The 24,469-nt window shown below is 41.6% G+C and overlaps 1 protein-coding gene across 1 annotated transcript in view; it reads right to left on the bottom strand.

Moving 5' to 3' along the window:
* Positions 1 to 12,641: 12,641 nt before the first annotated feature.
* Positions 12,642 to 24,469, bottom strand: part of hmcn2 (hemicentin 2) — a 51,318-nt gene continuing 39,490 nt past the window's right edge. The window contains exons 58-81 of the mRNA XM_086111886.1: positions 24,167 to 24,274; positions 23,917 to 24,051; positions 23,704 to 23,838; positions 23,329 to 23,598; positions 22,770 to 22,960; positions 22,474 to 22,687; positions 22,184 to 22,318; positions 21,920 to 22,110; positions 21,010 to 21,091; positions 20,565 to 20,735; positions 19,828 to 19,980; positions 19,522 to 19,659; positions 19,168 to 19,289; positions 18,847 to 19,087; positions 18,687 to 18,746; positions 18,466 to 18,585; positions 18,215 to 18,349; positions 17,854 to 17,973; positions 17,649 to 17,774; positions 15,619 to 15,747; positions 15,245 to 15,538; positions 14,403 to 14,522; positions 14,078 to 14,204; positions 12,642 to 13,969 (exon numbers count right to left, since the gene is read on the bottom strand). Coding sequence (XP_085968012.1) covers positions 13,591 to 13,969; positions 14,078 to 14,204; positions 14,403 to 14,522; positions 15,245 to 15,538; positions 15,619 to 15,747; positions 17,649 to 17,774; positions 17,854 to 17,973; positions 18,215 to 18,349; positions 18,466 to 18,585; positions 18,687 to 18,746; positions 18,847 to 19,087; positions 19,168 to 19,289; positions 19,522 to 19,659; positions 19,828 to 19,980; positions 20,565 to 20,735; positions 21,010 to 21,091; positions 21,920 to 22,110; positions 22,184 to 22,318; positions 22,474 to 22,687; positions 22,770 to 22,960; positions 23,329 to 23,598; positions 23,704 to 23,838; positions 23,917 to 24,051; positions 24,167 to 24,274 — 3,896 coding nt within the window. The 3' untranslated portion in view covers positions 12,642 to 13,590. The remainder of the gene's footprint in view (positions 13,970 to 14,077; positions 14,205 to 14,402; positions 14,523 to 15,244; positions 15,539 to 15,618; positions 15,748 to 17,648; positions 17,775 to 17,853; positions 17,974 to 18,214; positions 18,350 to 18,465; positions 18,586 to 18,686; positions 18,747 to 18,846; positions 19,088 to 19,167; positions 19,290 to 19,521; positions 19,660 to 19,827; positions 19,981 to 20,564; positions 20,736 to 21,009; positions 21,092 to 21,919; positions 22,111 to 22,183; positions 22,319 to 22,473; positions 22,688 to 22,769; positions 22,961 to 23,328; positions 23,599 to 23,703; positions 23,839 to 23,916; positions 24,052 to 24,166; positions 24,275 to 24,469) is intronic.

The following is a 24,469-nucleotide window of genomic DNA, read 5'->3' as shown; positions in this document are numbered from 1 at the left end:
GCTACCATCGCTGCATTTGGTCACTGCAAAGCACAGCCTGATTGAATTTAGATTCTTGGTATAGTGTGACCTAATCTTTTGGCGAATTCTGATGAGAGACGTTGAGAACAAGCATATGGAAGGGAAGTTGTAATGTTGACAATGAATACCATGTACAAAGCTTACTCTGTGCTCAACACCGCTCCAAAAGCTGCCACTTATGCGCGGCCAATTGGTCATGGAGGTGCTATACTTTCTACCATTATCACTACTCTTGCCCTGTTACTCAATCTTCCCAAAATGAGTTAGACAGCCGTGTGCAACTGCGGCATTACTCATAGTTGAACTGTTATTTTCCAGTGACACCCCCGACAAAGAAAGAATGTCTTGGACACATCTTCCATCTTCTTGGAAACAACTGACCTCATGTGTTGGTTCTCTGCCATATTGTCATGTCAATAATGCACTTTGGCCAAAATAACTACGTTCCATGACAACACTAACAAAGCCTGTCAGTGCTTAGACGAAGACCTGCCACCCACATACAAAGCACTCGCCCCAAAATCACATGCATATACAATAGCTTATCCCCCAAAACAATGACCCAAACTAAATAGCGCTAGCAGCTCATCTCGGTCTCTTGGTGGCAGCACAACACGCTGAGTTAACGATGACCATCTGTCGATCTAGTCATTGAACAAACATGTGAAGGCATTAGCATTCATGAGAGCTCTTTTCAGCCATTTTTACAGTCCTCTTCAGTTTTCATGAACAATTAATGGACATCTCTGCTTCTGTGGCTTCCAAAAAAAGCTACGCTCTGTCGCAAAATGTGACGCTAACTATGTCTCCTTGCTGTTGCGGGCATGTCGCCAAGCTTATATTCCATTTGTCAGAACAGCCTTACTGGAGAGAATGCCTGCTCAGCAGAGCTGTGGGACAGAAGTAAGGAGTGTAGTTGTAGACTATAAAACCAATACTGACTCAAAAGTTCAAATCCATTGTCTTGGATGAAATAACCACGAGTTACACGGTGCTGGAGATTGAGGTTTTTGCTCAAAACCCAAGTTGGTTTATTTGCATCATATCTTTGTTGTGTAATGCTGTGATGCATTTACCAGCAACCAGGTCTTTACTGAGTGTTTTTGTTATCTGTATATCTTTACTAAATTTCTCAGAGGATAACCGCATTTTAGAGTTGAATGAGGAGAATTCATGAGCTGACCTTACTCTGTTAATGTATTGCTTTTTGCACCCCAAACACTTAACTCTTAACTCTAAACTCTTGGAAACGTTTATATATGTATTTATTTATTTATTTATTTATAAATTCCTTTTTGCATTAACTTATTTACTGAAGCACCAACACCTTTCAATCTGGGGGCACATTTTGAAACACAAATAGAACAAATATGGATTTCCGTTCATTTCTGCCCTCTCTTCTGTTCCAAAATTAATTGTGATTGTGATGATCACATTTGCCATCGTCTTTGTTGTTGCCTCCTGGTAATAATAGTGAATAAAAGTGAGGCATCCGCTGCACTGTGAGGCAGATGTGTTAACCAGTCAACCACCGTGCCACCCTCAAGGAAATGGCAAGCAACAAAAATTTATTCTAAATGACTGGTAACATCAACGTTCATCCGCCTGTAACAGCACAATGACAAAAATTCACTAATGCCATGAAAAGGTATTAAAGTGTCATTTTGTTTTTTTTCAATCCAGTGAGAATGTTGAACATGACTCCTACTGAGAGAAATCTTGGTTGCAAATGTTGTTCAACTCAAACAGTTATTACAACCAGCAGCCCACGTCTGACAGCGATGACAGCAAAGAGACCCAACAGTACTCAACACAGCAGTGCTGCTGATCCGTGAAAACATTTGTAGAGCAATCTGCTGAGAAGCTGAGGTATTACTCGAGCCAATTTCCTTTTGGTTTCAAGAAAAACTCAAATCTAAGCAATCTCAAGAGAAAAGATAAAATTCTCGACTTAAATATTTGAGAAGCGAATATTGAGGCACTTTGTACATTACTCAAAATCTCGATGATGGAATTTCAAACATGAAAAGAGTCAAATAAAATATTTAGTGTGATAGCTACCTTAGCAAATATCTTGGTAGAGCTGATACAAGCTTTTGAAAAGAACGGAAAGCAGACATACCGAATCTCCCAGATTGGAGAAACAAACTGATTTCAAGACAATTTTTAAAAATTGTTCCTTGAGTGCTGCTTCTGTTCACCTGCTGTACATCTTGAAACGGTTACAATGTTGCACAATATACAGAAAGGTATTTTGTCTTATTATACTGGGTATAAAATGTTTACACCACTCTGTTCAAATGTTAGGTTTTTGGGATATACCGTATTTTCCGCATTATAAGGCGCACCTAAAAGCATTCCATTTTCCCAAACGGCAACAGCATGCCCCAAAATCCGATGCACCTTATATATGGTGTCACCATCTCTTTATATTCCCCATGGAGCTGTTTCCCTGTAAGTGTTCCTATGGCATCAAGTGGTGATTATTAGCATGAACCTATTGTAACCTAAAAGCATTCTGCCCGACACTAATTGGCATTTGCATTCGCCAACACACACTCAAACAGACAACTACTGTGCGAGCTCTGCACAGCCATTATGAAAGAAAGACAATACCACAAGCATAGTTAACTTCTGACTAAACAAAGGAAGGATCAGACAAGCAAGACTTCGAAAGATATTTAGCCCCTTGTGGATGTGAGCCCATGAGTTTTGTGTGCTTTTTTTGTTGAATCAATTGTCTTCGTAACTTTTGTCTTTCATTTCTTGTTTTGTGATGCCATTTGCATTTATATGTTTCATGTCAGTGTTTGTGACCAGTTTTTATCGCTTTGTTACAGCTGCAGCTGTGTTGAGGGCTCTATATAAATAAAGATGCATCGTAATGTATTGTATTGTATTCCGTTAGTGTAGCTCTATCTAGTGGATACATAGTGCAACTGCAGCCACTATTGTAGCTCTATTCAATGCGCCTGATAATGCACTGCGCCCCATATGTGAAAACTGTTTTAAAATAGGCCATTTATTGAAGCTGCACTTTATAATCTGAAGCACCTTATTGTGCAGAAAATATGGTACAGTACTTGGAGAGTGAGAGTGAGAGAAGAGAGAGAGAGGTGTTTTTAGCCCAAAAAACCCCCGACCGTGCATAGTAAGGCGTTTTTAGACGAAAAAACCCCACCATGTATAGGAAGGCGTTTTTCGATGAAAAAAAACGACCATGAATAGGAAGGCGTTTTAACAAAAAAAAACGACCATGTATACTACGGAGTTTTTAGCTGAAAAAAACCACCATGTATAGTGAGGCATTTTTAGCCCCAAAAAAACGACCATGTATAGTAAGGTGTTTTTGGCCGAAACAAAAACGACCATGTATAGTAAGGCGTTTTTAGCCGAAAAAAACGACCATGTATAGCATGGCGTTCTTAGCCGAAAAAAAAAACGACCATGTAGAGTAAGGCATTTTTAGCCCCCAAAAAACAACCATGAATAGTAAGGCATTTTAGCCCAAAAAAACGACCATGTATAGTAGGGCATTTTTGGCCCCCAAAAAACGACCATGTATAGTAAGGTGTTTTTGGCCGAAACAAAAACGACCATGTATAGTAAGGCGTTTTTAGCCGAAAAAAACGACCATGTATAGCATGGCGTTCTTAGCCGAAAAAAAAAAACGACCATGTAGAGTAAGGCATTTTTAGCCCCCAAAAAACGACCATGTATAGCAAGGCGTTTTAACCCGATAAAAAACGACCATGTTTAGTAAGGCATTTTGAGCCGAAAAAAACGACCATGTATACTACGGCGTTTCTAGCCGAAAAAAAACGACCATGTTTAGTAAGGCGTTTTTAGCCGGGAAAAAAAACGACCATGGATAGTAAGGCGTTTGAACCCCAAAAAACGACCATGTATAGTAAGGCGTTTTTAAACGAAAAAAAAAAAGAGTATAGTAAGGCGTTTTTAGCCGAAAAAAAACGACCATGTTTAGTAAGCCGTTTTTTGCCGAAAAAAAATGACATGGATAGTAAGGCGTTTTAACCCAAAAAAACGACCATGTATAGTAAGGCGTTTTTAGACGAAAAAAATGACCATGTGTTGTAAGGTGTTTTGAGACGAAAAAACGACCATGTATAGTAAGGCGTTTTTCAACGAAAAAAAAAAAAAGTATAGTAAGGCGTTTTTAGCCGAAAAAAAACGACCATGTTTAGTAAGGCATTTTGAGCCGAAAAAAACGACCATGTATACTACGGCGTTTCTAGCCGAAAAAAAACGACCATGTTTAGTAAGGCGTTTTTAGCCGGGAAAAAAAACGACCATGGATAGTAAGGCGTTTGAACCCCAAAAAACGGCCATGTATAGTAAGGCGTTTTTCAACGAAAAAAAAAAAAAGTATAGTAAGGCGTTTTTAGCCGAAAAAAAACGACCATGTTTAGTAAGCCGTTTTTTGCCGAAAAAAAATGACATGGATAGTAAGGCGTTTTAACCCATAAAAACGACCATGTATAGTAAGGCGTTTTTAGACGAAAAAAATGACCATGTGTTGTAAGGTGTTTTGAGACGAAAAAACGACCATGTATAGTAAGGCGTTTTTCAACGAAAAAAAAAAAAAGTATAGTAAGGCGTTTTTAGCCGAAAAAAAACGACCATGTTTAGTAAGCCGTTTTTTGCCGAAAAAAAAATGACCATGGATAGTAAGGCGTTTTTAGCCGAAAAAAAAGACCATGTATAGTAAGGCGATTTTGGCCGAAAAAAAAATGACCATGGATAGTAAGGCGTTTTTAGCCGAAAAAAAAGACCATGTATAGTCAGGCATTTTTAACCCAAAAAACGACCATGTATTGCAAGGCATTTTTACCCCCCAAAAAACGACCATGTGTAGTCAGGTGTTTTTAGCCGAAAAAAACAACCATGTATAACGACCATGTATAGTAAGGCGTTTTTAGCCGAAAAAAATGACCATGTATAGTAAGGCGTTTTGGGCCGAAAAAAAACAAACGACCATGTATAGTAAGGCGTTTTTAGCCGAAAGAAACGACCATGTGTAGCACGGCGTATTTGGCCAAAAAAAACGACCATGTATCGTCAGGCGTTTTTAGCCGAAAAAAACGAACATGTATAGTAAGGCGATTTTGGCCGAAAAAAAAATGACCATGGATAGTAAGGCGTTTTTATCCGGAAAAAAAGACCATGTATAGCACGGCGTTTTTAGCCGAAAAAAAATGGTCATGTATAGTAAGGCGTTTTTAGCCGAAAAAAACGACCATGTATAGCACGGCGTTTTTGGCCGAAAAAAACGACCATGTATCGTCAGGCGTTTTTAGCCCCAAAAGAACGACCATGTATAGTAAGGCGTTTTTAGCCCAAAAAAACGACCATGTATAGTAAGGCATTTTTAGCCCAAAAAAAACGACCATGTATACTACGGCGTTTTTAGCCGAAAAAAAACGACCATGTATAGTCAGGCATTTTTAACCCCCAAAAAACGACCATGTATTGCAAGGCATTTTTACCCCCCAAAAAACGACCATGTGTAGTCAGGTGTTTTTAGCCGAAAAAAACAACCATGTATAACGACCATGTATAGTAAGGCGTTTTTAGCCGAAAAAAATGACCATGTATAGTAAGGCGTTTTGGGCCGGAAAAAAACAAACGACCATGTATAGTAAGGCGTTTTTAGCCGAAAGAAACGACCATGTGTAGCACGGCGTATTTGGCCAAAAAAAACGACCATGTATCGTCAGGCGTTTTTAGCCGAAAAAAACGAACATGTATAGTAAGGCGATTTTGGCCGAAAAAAAAATGACCATGGATAGTAAGGCGTTTTTATCCGGAAAAAAAGACCATGTATAGCACGGCGTTTTTAGCCGAAAAAAAATGGTCATGTATAGTAAGGCGTTTTTAGCCGAAAAAAACGACCATGTATAGCACGGCGTTTTTGGCCGAAAAAAACGACCTTGTATCGTCAGGCGTTTTTAGCCCCAAAAGAACGACCATGTATAGTAAGGCGTTTTTAGCCCAAAAAAACGACCATGTATACTACGGCGTTTTTAGCCGAAAAAAAACGACCATGTATAGTAAGGCATTTTTAACCCCCAAAAAACAACCATGTATAGTAAGGCATTTTAGCCCAAAAAAACGACCATGTATAGTAAGGCATTTTTAGCCCCAAAAAAACCAACCATGTTTAGTAAGGTGTTTTTGGCCGAAACAAAAACGACCATGTATAGTAAGGCGTTTTTAGCCGAAAAAAACGACTATGTGTAGCACGGCGTTTTTGGCCAAAAAAAACGACCATGTATCTTCAGGCGTTTTTAGCCGAAAAAAACAACCATGTATAGTAAGGCGATTTTGGCCGGAAAAAAAATGACCATGGATAGTAAGGAGCCACCCCAGCGTCACACTCAAATATATAAATGAAAGCATAAAACACTTTTTTTTTTAAATTAAAGATCAACACAACACAATAAAAGTCATGATACTCTTAATTCTCTCTGTGTTGTCATTTCTTGCTCTTGTGCAGCTTTCTTGGCTTCGATTTTCTCCACCTGTTCCTGTCGGAGAAAGGGGATAATTCATCTGACCATCTCAATCACAAAAGGACATATCCTGAAATGTCATCAGCCATCTAAGTCACAACAGGATTTTTGCGTTTTTAGCCGAAAAAAACGACCATGTATAGGAAGGCATTTTCGGCTACAAAAAAACGACCATGTACAGTAAGGCGTTTTTAGACGAAAAAAAGGACCATGTATAGTAAGGCATTTTTAGCCCCCAAAAAATGACCATGTATAGTCAGGAATTTTTAGCGTCAAAAATGACCATGTATAGTAAGGCGTTTTTAGCCGGAAAAAAAAGGACCATGGATAGTACGCCGTTTTTAGCCGGAAAAAAAAACGACCATGTATAGTAAAGCGCTTTTAGCCGAAAAAAACGACCATGTATAGCACGCCGTTTTTAGCCGATAAAAAACGACCATGTATAGTAAGGCATTTTTAGCCGAAAAAAACGACCATATGTAGCACGGCTTTTTTAGCCGAAAAAAAACGACCATGTATATATAGTAAGGCGTTTTTAGACGAAAAAAACGACCATATATAGCAAGGCGTTTTTAGACGAAAAAAAACGACCATGTAGAGTAAGGCGCTTTTAGCCCAAAAAAACGACCATGTATAGTTAGGCGTTTTTAGCCGGAAAAAAACGACCATGTATAGTAAGGCATTTTTAGCCGAAAAAAACGACCATGTATAGGAAGGTATTTTTAGCCGAAAAAAACGACCATATATAGCACGGCGTTTTTAGCCGAAAAAAAACGACCATGTATAGTAAAGCGTTTTTAGATGAAAAAAACGACCATATATAGCACGGCGTTTGTAGCCGAAAAAAAATGACCATGTATAGTAAGGCGTTTTTAGCCGAAAAAAACGACCATGTATAGTTAGGCTTTTTTAGCCCAAAAAAACGACCATGTATAGTAAGGCATTTTTGGCAGAAAAAAAATGACCATGTATAGTAAGGCGCTTTTAGCCGAAAAAAACGACCATGTATAGTAAGGCATTTTTAGCCCCAAAAAAAACGACCATGTATAGTAAGGCGTTTTTGGCCGAAAAAAAATATGACCATGTATAGTAAGGCAATTTTGGCCGAAAAAAACGCCCATGTATAGTAAGGCGTTTTTAGCCGAAAAAAAAGGACCCTGGATAGTACGCCGTTTCTAGCCGGAAAAAAAACCGACCATGTATAGTAAGGCAATTTTGGCTGAAAAAAAATGACCATGTATAGTAAGGCGCTTTTAGCCGAAAAAAACTACCATGTATAGCACGGCGTTTTTAGCCGATAAAAAACGACCATATATAGTAAGGCATTTTTAGCCCCAAAAAAACGACCATGAATAGTAAGGCGTTTTTGGCCGAAAAAAAAAAACGACCATGTATAGTAAGGCATTTTTGGCCGAAAAAAACGCCCATGTATAGTAAGGCATTTTTAGCCGAAAAAAACGACCATGTATAGGAAGGAATTTTTAGCCGAAAAAAACGACCATATATAGCACGGCGTTTTTAGCCGAAAAAAACGACCATGTATAGTAAAGCGTTTTTAGATGAAAAAAACGACCATATATAGCACGGCGTTTATAGCCGAAAAAAAACGACCATGTATAGTAAGGCGTTTTTAGCCCCAAAAAAACGACCATGTATAGTAAGGCGTTTTTGGCCGAAAAAAACCCGACCATGTTTAGTAAGGCAATTTTGGCCGAAAAAAACGACCATGTATAGTAAGGCGTTTTTAGCCGAAAAAAACGACCATGTAAAGTTAGGCGTTTTTATTCGGAAAAAATGACGATGTATAGTAAGGCGTTTATAGCAAAAGAAAACGACCATGTATAGTAAGGCATTTTTGGCCGAAAAAAACGACCATGTATAGTAAGGCGTTTTTAGCCCAAAAAACGACCATGTATAGTAAGGCGTTTTAGACGAAAAAAACGACCATGTATAGTAAGGCATTTTAGCCCCCAAAAAATGGCCATGTACATGCCTCATATACATGGTCGTTTTTTTCGGCTAAAAATGCCTTACTATACATGGTCGTTTTTTTTCGGCTAAAAACGCCTAACTAGGCATGGTCGTTTTTTTCGGCTAAAAATGCCTTACTATCCATGGTCCTTTTTTTTTCGGCCAAAATCGCCTTATTATACATGGCCGGGTTTTTTTCGGCTAAAAACGCCTTACTATCCATGGTCATTTTTTTTTTCGGCTAAAAACGCCTTACTATACATGGTCATTTTTGACGCTAAAAATTCCTGACTATACATGGTCGTTTTTTTCGGCTAAAAATGCCTTCTTATACATGGTAATTTTTTTTCCGGCTAAAAACGCCTTACTATACATGGTCGTTTTTTTTCGGCCAAAAATGCCTTACTGTACATTGTCGTTTTTTTCGGCTAAAAACGCCTGACGATACATGGTCGTTTTTTTGGACCAAAAACACCGTGCTATACATGGTCGTTTTTGTCGGCTAAAACGCCTTACTATATACATGGTCGTTTTTTTGTTTTCGGCCAAAAACGCCTTACTATACATGGTCGTTTTTTTTCGGCTAAAAACGCCTTACAATACATGGTCATTGTACATGGTCATTTTTTTTTTCGGCTAAAAACGCCTTACTATACATGGTTGTTTTTTGGGGCTAAAAATGCCTTGCAATACATGGTGGGGTTTTTTGGGTTAAAAATGCCTTTCTATACATGGTCGTTTTTTGGGGCTAAAAATGCCTGACGATACATGGTCTTTTTTTTTTCGGCTAAAAACGCCTTACTATACAAGGTTGTTTTTTTCGGCTAAAAACGCCTGACTATACATGGTCGTTTTTTGGGGCTAAAAATGCCTTGCAATACATGGTGTTTTTTTGGGTTAAAAATGCCTTTCTATACATGGTCGTTTTTTTTCGGCCAAAAATGCCTTACTGTACATGGTCGTTTTTTTGGGTTAAAAATGCCTTTCTATACATGGTCGTTTTTTGGGGCTAAAAATGCCTGACGATACATGGTCTTTTTTTTTTCGGCTCAAAACGCCTTACTATACAAGGTTGTTTTTTTCGGCTAAAAACGCCTGACTATACATGGTCGTTTTTTGAGGCTAAAAATGCCTTGCAATACATGGTGTTTTTTTGGGTTAAAAATGCCTTTCTATACATGGTCGTTTTTTTTTCAGCCAAAAAGGCTTTATTATACATGGTCGTTTTTTTGGGGCTAAAAATGCCTTACTATATACATGGTCGTTTTTTTGGGGCTAAAAATGCCTTACTATACATGGTCGTTTTTTTGTTTTCGGCCAAAAACGCCTTACTATACATGGTCGTTTTTTTCGGCTAAAAATGCCTCACGATACATGGTCGTTTTTTTTCGGCCTATAATGCCTTACTATACATGGTCGTTTTTTTGGGGGCTAAAAATGCCTTACCATACAAGGTCGTTCTTTTTCGGCTAAAAACGCCTTATTATACATGGTCGTTTTTTTGGGGCTAAAAATGCCTTACTATTCATGGTCGTTTTTTTCGGCTAAAAACGCCTTACTATACATGGTCTTTTTTTCGGCTAAAAACGCCTTACTCTACATGGTCGTTTTTTTTGTTAAAACGCCTTACTATTCATAGTCATTTTTTTCGGCTCAAAACACCTTACTATTCATGGTCGTTTTTTTCGTCGAAAAACGCCTTACTACACATGGTCGTTTTTTTCGTCTAAAAACGCTTTCCTATACATGGTCGTTTTTGGGGTTTTTTTGTGTTAAAACGCCTTACTATACATGGTCGTTTTTTTCGTCGAAAAACGCCTTCCTATACATGGTGGGGGTTTTTTCGTCCAAAAACGCCTTACTATACACGGTCGGTTTATTTTGGGCTAAAAACACCTTACTCTACATGGTCGTTTTTTTCGTCTAAAAACGACATCGTTCACTTCAAAGAGCCGAAATCCTCAGGCCTGCTCCTGAATTATTTAAATGTTTGCAACATTTGTTTATAATTGTATGTATATGTTGTTTTTGTGTTATTATCATATGCAATTGAATAAGTAGACCATTTCAGAATTCAAAATTTGGGACTCTCTCAATGCATAATGGGACTCATACTTTTCTGATCAGCGAGTCCCTGGGACTCGCTGCCGGTAAACTGTAAAATTATCACTGCAGAGATGACCGCTTTTTCTGCACTCAGTGATTGACTTCTATGCAAAGTCATTTCTCAACTTGTCTTCCGTGCCATGTCATGCCTGTTGAGTGTTGATTTACTTCACATTAAGAAACTAATGCACTGAAACACTAATTCATAAAGGTATATCATATGCTTTTTTTGTTTTTCTCAGCATAAATAACACGTACCCTGACTGTTCTACTCTTTGAATAAAAACACTTCATTCAAGCGTTAGGGAGTGCAAGGGGTTATGATGGAGGGGTGTTGCAAATCATGAAGACCTGCCAAGTGGTATGATAGCATTGTTTTATACATGTCCTCGGCTAGGCCTCAGCTTCAAAATCAGTCCTTGGTCCCTGGCCTTGGAGGCAAGTCATTGGTCCTTGGCCTTGGCCTCGAAAATTTCTCAAGTCCTTGGCCTTGGCCTTGCCTCGGAAAATTTTCCAAGTCCTTGGCCTTGGCCTTGGCCTCGGAGTCAAGTCCTTGGCCTTGGCCTTGGCCTCGGGTTGCCGGTCCTTGGACACAACACTGGGTCCAGCACACCCCGCGACCCTTGTAAGGACAAGTGGATCAGAAAATGGATTGATTGATATATGTGTATATATATATATATATATATACACATATATATGTGTATATATATACATATATATATGTGTATATATACGGTAGTCCAGTGGTTAGCACGTCGGCTTCACAGTGCAGAGGTACCGGGTTCGATTCCAGCTCCGGCCTCCCTGTGTGGAGTTTGCATGTTCTCCCCGGGCCTGCGTGGGTTTTCTCCGGGTGCTCCGGTTTCCTCCCACATTCCAAGAACATGCATGGCAGGCTGATTGGATGCTCTAAATTGTCCCTAGGTGTGAGTGTGGGCGTGGATGGTTGTTCGTCTCTGTGTGCCCTGTGATTGGCTGGCAACTGATTCAGGGTGTCCCCCGCCTACTGCCCGGAGACGGCTGGGATAGGCTCCAGCACCCCCCGCGACCCTAGTGAGGATCAAGCGGTTCGGAAAATGGATGGATGGATATATATATATATAGAGAGAGAGAGAGAGAGAGAGAGAGAGCGACTGTGAAGGGAGAGAGACCAAGATCACCCATTTGCCACCATTAATGTGACCTATCAACAGTAGATTTCAACTGAAAAAAATACATATTTCTGTGGGGGCAGGAAAATTATATATCTGAGATAATATGGCTGTCCAAGTGAGCACACCTTATAACTAGAGATGTGGCTGTGTTCACAATTAAACAATGCCATTCAAGGTCATATCAAATAGGAGTCAGCACACACCTGCCACCATTTAAAATTGAATGTTTTAATTCTAATTCATTGTGGTGGTGTATAGTAGTGAATTCAAAAAGTTGTTTTCGTTGTTGAAATACTTCAAGCCCGAATTGTGTTTTGATATTTTAATATTCTTGCATAAACACAAGCATTTCCCCATATGTATGACCTTATTAGGCTCCTGTGCGTACAAAAGGCGCTTGGAGACCAGCTTTTCATGGAAATAGTTGTTTCCTTATGACTTTTCCAGAGACCAATCGTTGACCTGGATATGATAGTTCTGCTGTGGAACGTAAAAGCTGTCTGGCGTACCTCTACTCTGCTTTTAATAGTAGCCAGCACAGGCAAGAGCACCCTTGTGCTGGGACTCTGTTCTCCATCCCCTAATACAAAGCTGATTCTCGTCTGGATGTCCCAGCACTTCATCTTGAACAAACACATTATTTACTCAAGACGAAAGGCATTTTTCCACATTGACTTTTTGTCTTCGAAACAGATGTTTGGCCGAGTATGTATCTGGTCATAGTTATAGTGTCTCGTTAGAAAGGTCAAAAGGTCATTTTATGAAAGCAAATCTCATTGTTAAAATAAAGAAGCCCCAAAACATGTGTATAGTGCTGTTGACGTGCTTTTTACTATGACAATTAGAACAACCGTAAAAAATGTCTGTTTTTATTTCTGCAAAAACTCAACTTACATACAATTTACAGCGAAAAGTGTGTTAACCCGAAAGAAGGTTCAACACGTTATTCATTTTTTTTCACAGGCAAACGTGTTGCAAATAACCTTTTTTCCTGTTTTTGCATGTCAACATTGTTTATAATGTCATGTAAGGAAGGAAGACATGCCACTTACAGCTGCACCAATCAACCCGTAAATGCAGTCAATACCTGTAAAAATGGTTCTCTTTGTAGCACCAGGTGAGTCACAGCCTCAATAAAGGTCACTCAAATACATTCAGAAAGGCACTTTTAAACACATATGTACATTCAAAAAATGCAGAGTACAAAAAAAAAAAGCTGCGTAACTGCAACACGATTACACAGTGTTACACTCGCCTCTTCTGGTTTGCCACTTAAAACAAGTGGCTCAAGAGTCAGTTTTTTTTTTAAGTTTGCAGATAGGCAATTGCAAATGTAAATGTTGTCTATTGTCATTAATGGTGAATTTTTTTTAAACAGATCAAGCTACATATGCAGTTTCATTTATTTGTCCTATTGAGACTTTACTAGAAACAGTACCACAAGCCTTGAATCACTTAACTGCCAGAAGAGCTAAGCTTGGTACTTTTTGATATTCTTGCTAAAACGACTGATGCATTGCACTTTCCATTTTTAGGGCTAAGGACGGATTCAATTTTCTCTGGTCAGGCATATAGTGTTTCAGTCCTAAATTTCTCAGTATCTACAGGATTTATCAGTCACAGATAAGGATACACTTGTGAATCTTGTCTGACCGACTGTGTCCACTTAGTCATATACTGTATGTTGAGGTGTCTTTGGAAGGGCATAATGCACCCGAGGTTCAGGTTTCTGGGGTATTGCCTTTGTCTTAAAAGTATCTAGGGGCCTTTTAGGGGCTAGTCACTTGTGAAGCAGCAGATGCTCAGTAGGGAAATGCTGAGATGGAAACGTAGATGATGAAAATGCTCCGGTAGGTCACACGGCCCTGCTGCGAAATGGTGGTGGCCTGCACTTTGAGCCGCACTAGTTCCGGCCTGTCAAGAAGCCGCATTGTGTAGATCGTCCCGCGGCCTGCTTCATCCCTGATGCCAAATGCCTGTCCCATCAGACCCGTTTCAGACTCTTGCTCTAGCATGATAAAAGATGTGCGCTCTTGCAGGATGCCGGACTCTGAGAAAGCGGACAGCCGCACTACGTTGTGATTGGCAGGTATGCCAGAGGGAAGCGTGAGGAGTTTGTACTGCAGGAGCAGAGGAGAGCCTCCTGTGGCACAGTCCAGAGAGCACGGCTTGTAGCATGTCCTTTTAAAGACGAGACGAGGGACATGTAGAGGCATTTTAATGGTTTTGCAATCACGTCTCAATTATCTCTCTCTCAATCAATCAATCATCAGTTTTTGTTGGACTTACCCTGGGCTTCTTCCACGCTGGTAGGATGCAGGACATGGAGTGTCCAGGCACTGGTATCCTCCTCTGGTGTTAAAACACATCTGATTGTATCCACATTTAATGCCTTGCTCTAAGCACTCGTCAGTGTCTAGATTGGAGAAGAAAGTTCACTTGTTGTAATTACTCAACTCAACTCAACTGTATTTAAAGAGCACTTTAAAACAACCATTGCAATATCATATATACAACAATAAAAAAAAAAAGAATAACGAAGACAGTAAAAAGCACTAATTACTAATGACGGAAGAGATGAAAGATACATCATCACAAACTGATTTTCTGGTACCTTTACAGTTCCTGCCATTGGGTAGCAGCTGGTAGCCTGGAGGACATAAACACCGGAAACTGCCAATGGTGTTTTGACAATCATGTTGGCATGGTTTCCTCAGCAGACATTCATCCACATCTACACAAATGACAACACATTGTAGTGATAAAGTATGAGCATGTCGAACGAAGCTTGCATATTTACTGTTGGTTTTTATATTTTTGGATGCTCTTTCCAATGGTGATAACAACAATCAAACTGAACCGTTTAAACTGTTTTCAAAAAGCCATTCCAGCTCTTGTGTGTTCATGTGCGTGTGCGTGCCACCTCGCACAGCGGCGAGCGAGTGGACTGACCTGAGAAGGAACAAACCAGCATGACACACTGTTGATGACGTGTGTCAACAAACACGCATGTAAATGACCATTTATGGAGTCCCTAAGAATACTATCATGTCCATATTATTTATCGAGCAATAAGCTGATATATTGATCCTCGTGACAGGCCTAGTAGCTACATGGATGCTACAAGTGTGAAGTTCTACCAAAAATTGGGACCCAAAGCAAGACCTTTCCTTTTATTAGTTTCTATGCCTGTTGATCGAAATGTCTTCACTTGAAACCGGTCCATGGCGCAAAAAAGGTCGGGGAACGCTGTGCTGTGCTGAAAGAATATCAATGACGGTATCAATCAAGCTTCTTTGTACTTTGACTCGGCTTTTATCACATTGTAGACAAAAAACATGATATTGCTCGGTCAAGACCTGTTTTGGACAACAATATATGATAGGTAGTCCTCGCTGCACTGGCTGAGCACTGTCATCAAACTAAGGGCACGGGCAGCCTTCGACGGAAGCTTACCAACACATTTGCCGTCTCTGCTGGTGTATCCTACAGGGCAACTCTGCCTGGTAATACGAGATACCCCGTGAGAACGAGACAAAATCGGCCTGCCAAGGGATGACACCAGCTGCGGCCGAAGTCTCGCTCTGACTCTGGTTCCATTCGTGAAGAACTGTCCTCTCTCCAGCCCTGCACATGAGCGTCCATCCCCAAGCAGCACAGTTCCAGGTGGGCACAGGCACCTGAAGCTGCCAGGCACATTGCGGCACTGAAAGGCGCACGGACTTGGTGTCTGCTGGCATTCATCGACGTCTGCATGTATACAACAGAGTCAATAATGCAATTATATTCATATTTGTGTTTAATCTGCAAGAGATGAAGCAATGTCCTACCCAGACATGGCAGACCAATTCCTTGAGATCGGTACCCTCTGGGACAGAGACACCCATATCCACCAATCGTGTTCTGACAGATCTGAGAGTAGCGACACATGTGACTTCCATCCTGACACTCGTCAATATCTGAAAAACAAAAGAGAAAAGGGTCATCAAGTTTTTAAAAACACGACAAGTGAGAGGGTTAAAACACCCGGCTAGAAGTTCAAATTGTGTTGGGTGTCGTTTGCAGAGGGCGGCCCGGTGGTCCAGTGGTTAGCATGTTGACCTCACAGTGCAGAGGTCATGGGTTCGATCCTTGCTCCGGCCTCCCTGTGTGGAGTTTGCATGTTCTACCCGGGCCTGCGTGGGTTTTCTCCGCGTACTCCGGTTTCCTCCCACATTCCAAAAACATGCATGGCAGGCTGATTGAACACTCTAAATCAGGGGTGGGCAATTATTTTCACGGGGGGGCCAAATGAGAAGCAGAAAATATTGTGGAGGGTCAGGCCAAAAGTTAGAAATAGAAAATAAAGAAGATAGCACATTGTGCTATCTTCTTTATGCCAGTAATAATGCCAGTAATAATGTAACATTCTCCTCCACCCTCACACTCAGCACCGGTTCTCCTCAAGGATGTGTACTGAGCACATGTTGTTCACGCTCTACACATTTGACTGCTCTCCGACTCTTATTAGCGGTCCAGTTTGCGGAAAGTTTTTAACATGATAACAATCAAACCATTCTAGGAAATGTTCATTTACTCGAGCCACAAGCAATTCACTCTGAGCATGGAAATTGCCAGAATCGGACTGAGTAAGAATCGCTTCCTTGTTTTTCAAAGTCTCGTAGATTTGAGTCTTTCCGACTCCAGGCGTCTCCTGAATGTTTCGTACTTTGTTACCCGCTTCGTTTAATCAGATACATATCACTTTCCCTTCCATGGTCATTACTCTCTCCCTCTTTCTTCGTCTTGCCCTCCCTCCCTGTGCTCTGCAACTTGAAGTAACTGCGCCACCTGGTGTTGAAATACCTGTCATTACAAGTCCAAACGAAATGAATGCTATCAAACCTTAATTGTGCACCAATCTTCGGCGGGCCGGATTAAAATGACCAACGGGCCGGATACGGCCCGCGGGCCGTAGTTTGCTCACTTGCTCTAAATTGTCCCAAGGTGTGAGTGTGAGCGCGGATGGTAGTTTGTCTTTGTGTGCCCTGCGATTGGCCGGCATCCGGTTCAGGGTGTCCCCCGCCTACTGCCCGAAGACGGCTGGGATAGGCTCCAGCACCCCCCGCGACCATTGTGAGGATAAGCAGATTGAAAAATGGATGGATGGATGTCGTTTGCAGATTTTGGAGATTTTACCAAAGTTCCAGAGCAACTGACCAGCATCAGTATTTGGTCCCCGCAGAATAAAAGTACCTACCAGAGGGCCGAGACACACTAAGAGAATTTTGACACTTCAGTTCAACCAAGGGAGAAGACGAAGAGGGCTGCTTATTTTTAAAATGTCATTTTACTGTTAAAAAAAAACAGTGAAACATGACAACATACAACCCAGTGCAGTGCTGCATTAATTTTTAGTTCCGTTATGTTACGCCCTCCTGTGGTGTAAACACAAGCCAGATCACGGTTTACGATTCCAAATGTAACGTGGCGACCTGAACTAAATTGTACCACTTGTTTGAAATGTGGCTTCATATTTAGTCTATTCATACTCCTGTTGAGGATCTTAATGTGGAATCTGCGCAGCAAATTATAGCATTGAGGAAAGCTTTTGCTGACATTATGGAGGTAAACCAATGGCTTCATGCTGCCTCTAAGCAATGCGTCAGATTTCCTGTGAAATGGGACTCTGTTACACAATGTAAAATGCAGTGCCAACAGGCTCATCCCCACCTTTACCCACTCGAGAAAAATGTGTTCCTAAAATTTCCTGGAAACCTTCAACTATAATCTTACATAATTTAACCTCTGTAGAGTAGAAAACTGGAATTGCTGTGGAAATTCTCGAAAATGAATGAAGTGAGAAAGAACAGACACTAACCCAGGCACACTCCACTCTCTGCTTTGGTCATGCCAGCAGGACAGCTGTCGAAACACTGGTAACCTCCGTCAGTGTTCTGGCATTGCTGGTGAGCTGGGCACACATTCCTCATGCACTCATTGATGTCTGTTAAAAGAATTAAGTTACTCCATCATTCAAATGAAACACTAGTATCCAGTGCCGATTTAGTGTTGAAATGGCTGACCGATGCATTGGTGTCCTGACAGCTGGTACCCGGGGTGGCAGATGCAGCGGTAGGAGCCCAAAGTGTTGAGACACTGATGTTGACACGGTGATAGAGTTGACTCTCGGCACTCGTCCACGTCTAAAACACAAAATTAGGCATCCGGCCGGATTCATCAGTCCGCTGTGTAATTGCCATAGGTTTAATTCAGTGGCTATGGTTCATAATCACACATATGTGAATTACCCTTAGGGATGAATAATATCTACCTATCTATCTATTGGTTGACAACCATTCCAGGATTCATCTGGTCTCACCCTTTTTTTTATCCATCTAATGAATGTATGGATGAAATAGTGAACAAGGATAAAAGGTGACTTGCCTTCGCAGCTGTGTCCTGAACTGCTGGGCTTAAATCCTGCTCCACACTTGGCTTGGCAGCGGTAAGTGCCCACTGTGTTGATGCACTGTTGGTTGTAGTGGCACATGTGCAAGCTCTGGGCACACTCGTCAATATCTGTTGGGTCCACGTGATGAATAAGGGGAGCAATTTTCACAATTTAATACAAATTACAACCCGTCACTGCAGTCAGTGTTGTGTTAACTAAAGAATATAATGTGTGCTTGTTTGACCTTGGCATTCGTTGGTCTCGGTGGAGATGGTAAAGCCAGAAGGGCAGACACAGGAAAATCCTCCCATGATGTTGTTACATGAGTGAGAGCAGGGAGACTGAAGGGCACATTCGTCTTCATCTAGTCATAACCACAAACTGAATTACGATAATAAAGTGGCACAATCACATATATTTAAAGTTAAAAATCGACGAACCATACATGAGGCGGAGGCCACCTACCAGCACAGTATGAGGTTGTGTCGAGGACAAAGCCTTTTGGGCAACTTTCTTCATATCCATCTGCAAGCAGAACCATTTAGCGGGAAATGTTTGTTTCCCCAAATTTCTTTATTTATTTGACCCCCCCCCCCTAAAAAATATATATATAATTTCCTCTGACCTGGTATAAGAAGGCTGGCAGTGAAGTGGAAGTCCAGTGTAAGAGTAAGCATATTGTAGACACTATTCATTCCGGAAACCTTCAACAGCTGGAGCAGAGGGCCCTGACGATTTTCCTCGCCCTCGTAAATAATGGTGTGATTGCAGCGCAACACCATGGGCCTCCCTCCCCTCTGGTGGTTCTGTGACGACCAGGAGTACATCTGCCCTTGGCCTGTCTGCACGTAGGACTCATCAAACTCCTACAGAATACACAATTCCATTTTAGAAATTGAGAACACTGCTGAAAATGCTCAGATAACAAGGAGAGTTATGAACACACCTGGAGGCTCAGATGTGAGGTTGTCAGTGATGGTGGTACATATCCATTGATTACAATGTCAATCAGTAAAACTCCCTCGGAATCCAGTCCTCTGGCAACATGGGTGAGACGAAGGACCTCCCCTGGGTGAAGGAATCCCAAACAATATTTTACACATCTAGTTGAGAGACTGTGGCCTTCAAAGACACGAGTCAGTAACGCCATCTTGTGGTTTTTTTGTATATATCATGACGTAGAAGTCATTAAAAGCAAGACTGTCAGCACTGCGACAGTCATTCCTGATGTTAGGATGGTGGTGGAATGGGAGGGAAGGTGTTGGTGGCTGGGGGGGGGTAAGTACAATCAACTGCAAACCTGTGTCAAATTCCAGCTGAGACTCCTGCCTGAACTGGCCGTGTGTGAAGGAGTAACCATTCCTCGTGGGCCCGTTCTGAAGCACAGTGGTCCAGTAGATAGGTGCAAAAACAGACACCAGCACCCGCAGCAAGGGCCCTACCATATGACCATCAATAAATTGGATTATAGCAAGAGTGAAATCTACACTGCACTATACTAGGAGCACCACAATGAAGCAAGCCAAAATTGATGTCCCTACTGGTGCCATGGCTGTATACTGTAATACTGAAAACCACTCCTTTCATCGTTCTGTGTGCTACTAACCCAGACTTGGTGGAATGTTGTCAAGACGGGCCTGCAAAGAGCTGCTGCCTTCCTCTTCATTATCTGTGATGTTGGCCTCGAGGAAGGACACGCCAAACTCTCTTTCGTTGACCATGCCTATTAGGCTGCCTCTGGTCTTACGAGGGGCTTCACCTTTCATCAGAAAAAAAATACATTACAGATGCATCATAATACAAGGTGGATAACTATGCTTGGATAATGAGAAGAAGGATAGTGGAACCCGACACTGTGTCCACTGTATACACCATGTGCACAGATTTGCACGCTAATTGATGTCTATATGTGCAATTTGGCAGCTTGCTGATGAAATGCAATGTGTGGAAATACAATTCATGTGTTTGCCATCGTCATGGATGCTTGGGTGAGGAAGAAAAAAAAAACTCCAAAAAGCTCCAACCACGGGTGACATGGTAATGCAATCGTAGTAGAGGGGCACTTGGTGAGTGCCGGCTCATTTGCATGAAACAGGGTAAGATGCAACGTGACTTGTATTATGCCTTTCTGATGCAATATTAGATTGTTGAAAAGATGTACATACTGTATATGGCTGTTAAAAATATCATGCGAATGCATTGAAAACAATGGGGTTTAAAAAAAAAAGATCCCTGAACCAATGTATTTATTTTTTGGGGGGGGGTTAGGGTTAGGCCTGAATTTTTAATTGTATACCTACCGGACATACAGAAGATAAATATACTGTAGGATTTTACTTAAACCTGGACAAAGGCCGGCATGACATGTCCTGGTGTCAATACTGGGCCCGATGCATGTTCGTCCACCATTAGCTGGTTCTGGGTTGTTGCAAAGTCGACTGCGCTCTTGGGAGCCTTGACCACAGATGCTACTACAAGGACCCCACTCCTGCCAGTTGGAATAGCCTCCATTAACTAAGATATAGAGGAAAATAATTATGGCCATTAGTAGATATTTGAAGAAAATGCAGTCACAACCAAGATAACATTGGTGATGCAACAACCATACCAGCCATAAATGACATAAATGACCAATGAATAGAAAAGGACAGTTTCAGTAAAATAGTGTGTGAAGGCTGGTGGAAAGGAGTTACTGTGTGTACTTTGACAAGGAAGATAGGCTGTGTGACAGGTCCAAGTGATGCCCCTTCATTAAACACAGTTGAATTATAAACAAGTGAAAACTTACTTTGAACATGGAGAGTAATGGTCCGTTCAGCTGACCCTGCTTCACTCTCAGCCACACATTCATAATCCCCTTCATCTGCAACCTGTCAAATCAAATGACAGATATGTATTGATTAAAATGATTAGCATTGTTATGAAAAATATTTCTCTCATAAAAACAAACCATCAGGACCAAACTAAGTCATTAATTTAACACGACCGTACATCTAGAATGTTTTTTCCGTCGGGAAGCATGGCTGCACTTGATCCTACACCAGATGACAGGCTGAGAGACGGTATAAACTCTGACCAGATTATCAATAAGTCCCAGGACACATATTGATAAACAACCATCCATAATCACAGGTACGCCAACATTACTAAACAGGAGGCCTCCTCCATAGCCTCAAAAGCAAAAAGCTTTGGTATGATGTAAGGTAATAAGGCATGAAATAACGCCAATATATGAATAAGGAAATAACAATAAGTGACTGTTGACTCGTTGAGAGTTGATGTGACTTAGCAAGATATTGTAGGGCCAAGTCGAAGAATATCATACATTGAAAGAAGCACTGTTGGAAGAACTGTCATCTGCCTGTGAGAATCTCAGCTGCAGGCGATGCAATTATGGCAGCAGTGAGGGACATAACAATGTTAGAGGCTAAGTAAGGCAGGCCAGAGTCTGGGAACATCCAGTTCTCTGTTGACCTCCTCCTTCTGTCGATAATGTTGTTAGTTTCTATCTGCAGTGCCTCCAATCAGATTGTGTTGGAAGCAGGGCACTGCCAGTCAGCGGCACAGGGGAAGCCTGAATTAGATGAATGCGTTTGCTTTAAGAAAAAAATAAAATGTCTCTAAGTCTACTCTCGCAAACTTTACAATTCAAACTTGACTAATAAGCGAGGGATAAAATGTGTGAACTTTGTATTTACAGTGATGCTGTAAATGATCAATGATCCATTGTGTAGTGTCTGCATGCGGACAGAGTGGCGCAAGGGTTTTCCATTTCGGAGCCAGCGGAGGACGGGGTTGGGGTCTCCATGGATTGGACAGTCGAGCACAGCCGAGCCACCTTGAATGACGGTTTGGGACATGTGGGCTTCACCCTTCAGCACGGGAGGTTCTAAGAAACACACACAGCATACAGAGATAATCGTCTGTTCAGTGAGAGATTCCGCTCATCAGTCAGAGTTTACCTCTGATGCGGACAAAGGAGAGCGCTCGGATGGAGCCCACGCTGTTTTCCGCAATACACACATATGTGCCAGCATCACTCATAGTAATATTGTCGATGCTGATGGTGTTCCTGCCTGCTTCATCGACAGTGGCACCTACAAAATGTGATTAATCAAAATTAATGAATTAACAAGTTCAGCAGTCAAAATCCAGGCTCTGGTCGAAAAAGCATTGCATATGTGAACACTATGAAAAATGTGTATTTTGCTAGTACTGGGGGCTCAGCAGCACCATTCAAAGTAAATGATACCTGCGTAAGGTTTGTTGTTGATGGTCCAGGAGATGACAGGAGCAGGGGTTCCCTGAGCATGGCAGGACAAGGCCAGATCCTGTCCTTTGTTCAAGGTTAAATCACCTGGTAGCTCTTTAAAGGCAGGCCGCATGTTGACGGACAGATGAATCTCCTGTCTTGTGGAGCCTGCTGCATTGGTGGCTACACATGTGAACATTCCAGCATCTCCTGGCTATGTAAGTAAACGCAAATGGAAGTCATTCGTAGAGCCAAGACTGGGCTGACACTGAATCTGCCAATGTTCTACAGCTCACCTCAGCCCTCTCGATAATCAGCTCTCCGGATCTCAGGATGGTAAATTTGCCCGGAATGTTGAGCAAAATTTCACCATCTTTTTCCCATGATACTTTGGGGTCTGGTGAACCCTGAGCAGCACAAGGTAACAAGGCCTGAAATCCTTGAATGACTGACATCTCTGTTTGCCCAGGAAGAATCATTGGGGGAACTGAAACACAACGAAAAGATAGCTCAACTGTAACTTTGAGTTTCCATAGTTAGGAACCCTGTCATTCAGAGCGATCCACCGTTTTATCTGATCGCATCAAAGCGCCTGACGAGGCATCAGTCCTTTCAAAACCAGAATGGCTGTATAGGCTTTAGTGTTGCAATAGCAAAAACATTCTTACATCTCATCTCATAAATGCAGAGGAGGTTTTGAATTCCTCTCTTGCCATATATTTGAAACCCATCATTTTCTCTATGGTTCGTGCAAAAATCTCGATGCTTGGCTAAACTTAGATCATTTCAACTGATTTTAATCAACAAATACAGTGCAGTGTATTTCACAAGGACAAACCAAGAGCCTTGACTCACTTTGAATAAGCAGTCTGATATCGTGACTGGTTCTGCCAGCCAGATTCTTGGCGGTACATGTATATGTCCCCGCATCACTGCGCTGGGTAGAAATGATCGCCAATGTTCCATTTGCATATAAATGAGTATGAGCACTGTCAATTATAGGCCTCCTTTCTTTGTGCCAAGTAACTTCCGGTTGCGGCTGACCATCTGCCGCACACTCCAGACTGACTGGTTGGCCCAACACGGCAGTGTATTCCACACGGGGCACACTCAGCACTGGTGGAACTGAGGACACACAGGGATAAGAACACATGCTCTTATCACGTCACGCAATTCGGATACAAGCGAGAAGCATGTCCCTTTCGATTTCTGAAAGCAAAAGTACACTACCTTGCAGCACAAGTTTGGTCCTTCCCACAGCCACACCGGCTTCATTTTTTGCCAGGCATTGGTACAGCCCTGCATCACCAAGAGTAGCACGAGCAAACTTGAGGGCGCCATTTGAGAGCACAGCCAGCCTGTGACCTGTAAACCAATTAAAAGCATTTTTGGAAGAAATATGTCGTTTATCCTTTCTTAAGATTCATGATGTGCTGCTGTTACCCGCTGCGATGGGAACACCCTCTCTTTGCCAAGTAATGGACGGTCTAGGAAATCCTTGTACCTCACAGGGTAGGACGGTCCCGTGATTTAACACTACTTGTACTTCCTCTGCCATTGGCCTGATTTCTGGGGACTCTATCGGATCAAGGTAAAGTGAGATTAAGTTTCAACTTGTTTACGTGATATGCGTTTTTTCAATCAAATACATGATGTTGTGCCAGAGCCTTGAAGCTAACAAATGACTACCCACCTTGCACCGTAAGTGAGATGTGTTTGTGAGCCACTCCAGCTGTATTACGAGCTGAGCAAGTATACCTGCCGGCGTGACTTGGTAACACGGCAGTTATCTCCAACACCCCTGCATAGAGGATAGCAGTAGTATATGCAGTGGTCACATATAAACAGAGGTGGTCTGTCACATCCATTTGTCCTGTTAAAACTACTGAAGCAACTTTTTGGATGAATTGGACTTGTCGGAGCCGTTTTACTGAAACATACTTTTTCCACTCTCACTTGAGATTTTTGTTCAAAAAAACAAAAAACACAGTTTTTA

Source organism: Hippocampus guttulatus, chromosome 5 (genome assembly GCF_054856545.1).
Source record: "Hippocampus guttulatus isolate MCC_2025c chromosome 5, RoL_Hgut_1.0, whole genome shotgun sequence".
NCBI classification, from domain to species: Eukaryota; Metazoa; Chordata; class Actinopteri; order Syngnathiformes; family Syngnathidae; genus Hippocampus; species Hippocampus guttulatus.
The sequence above is the reverse complement of the archived record's forward strand: the minus strand, read 5'-3'. Positions and strand labels throughout refer to the sequence as shown.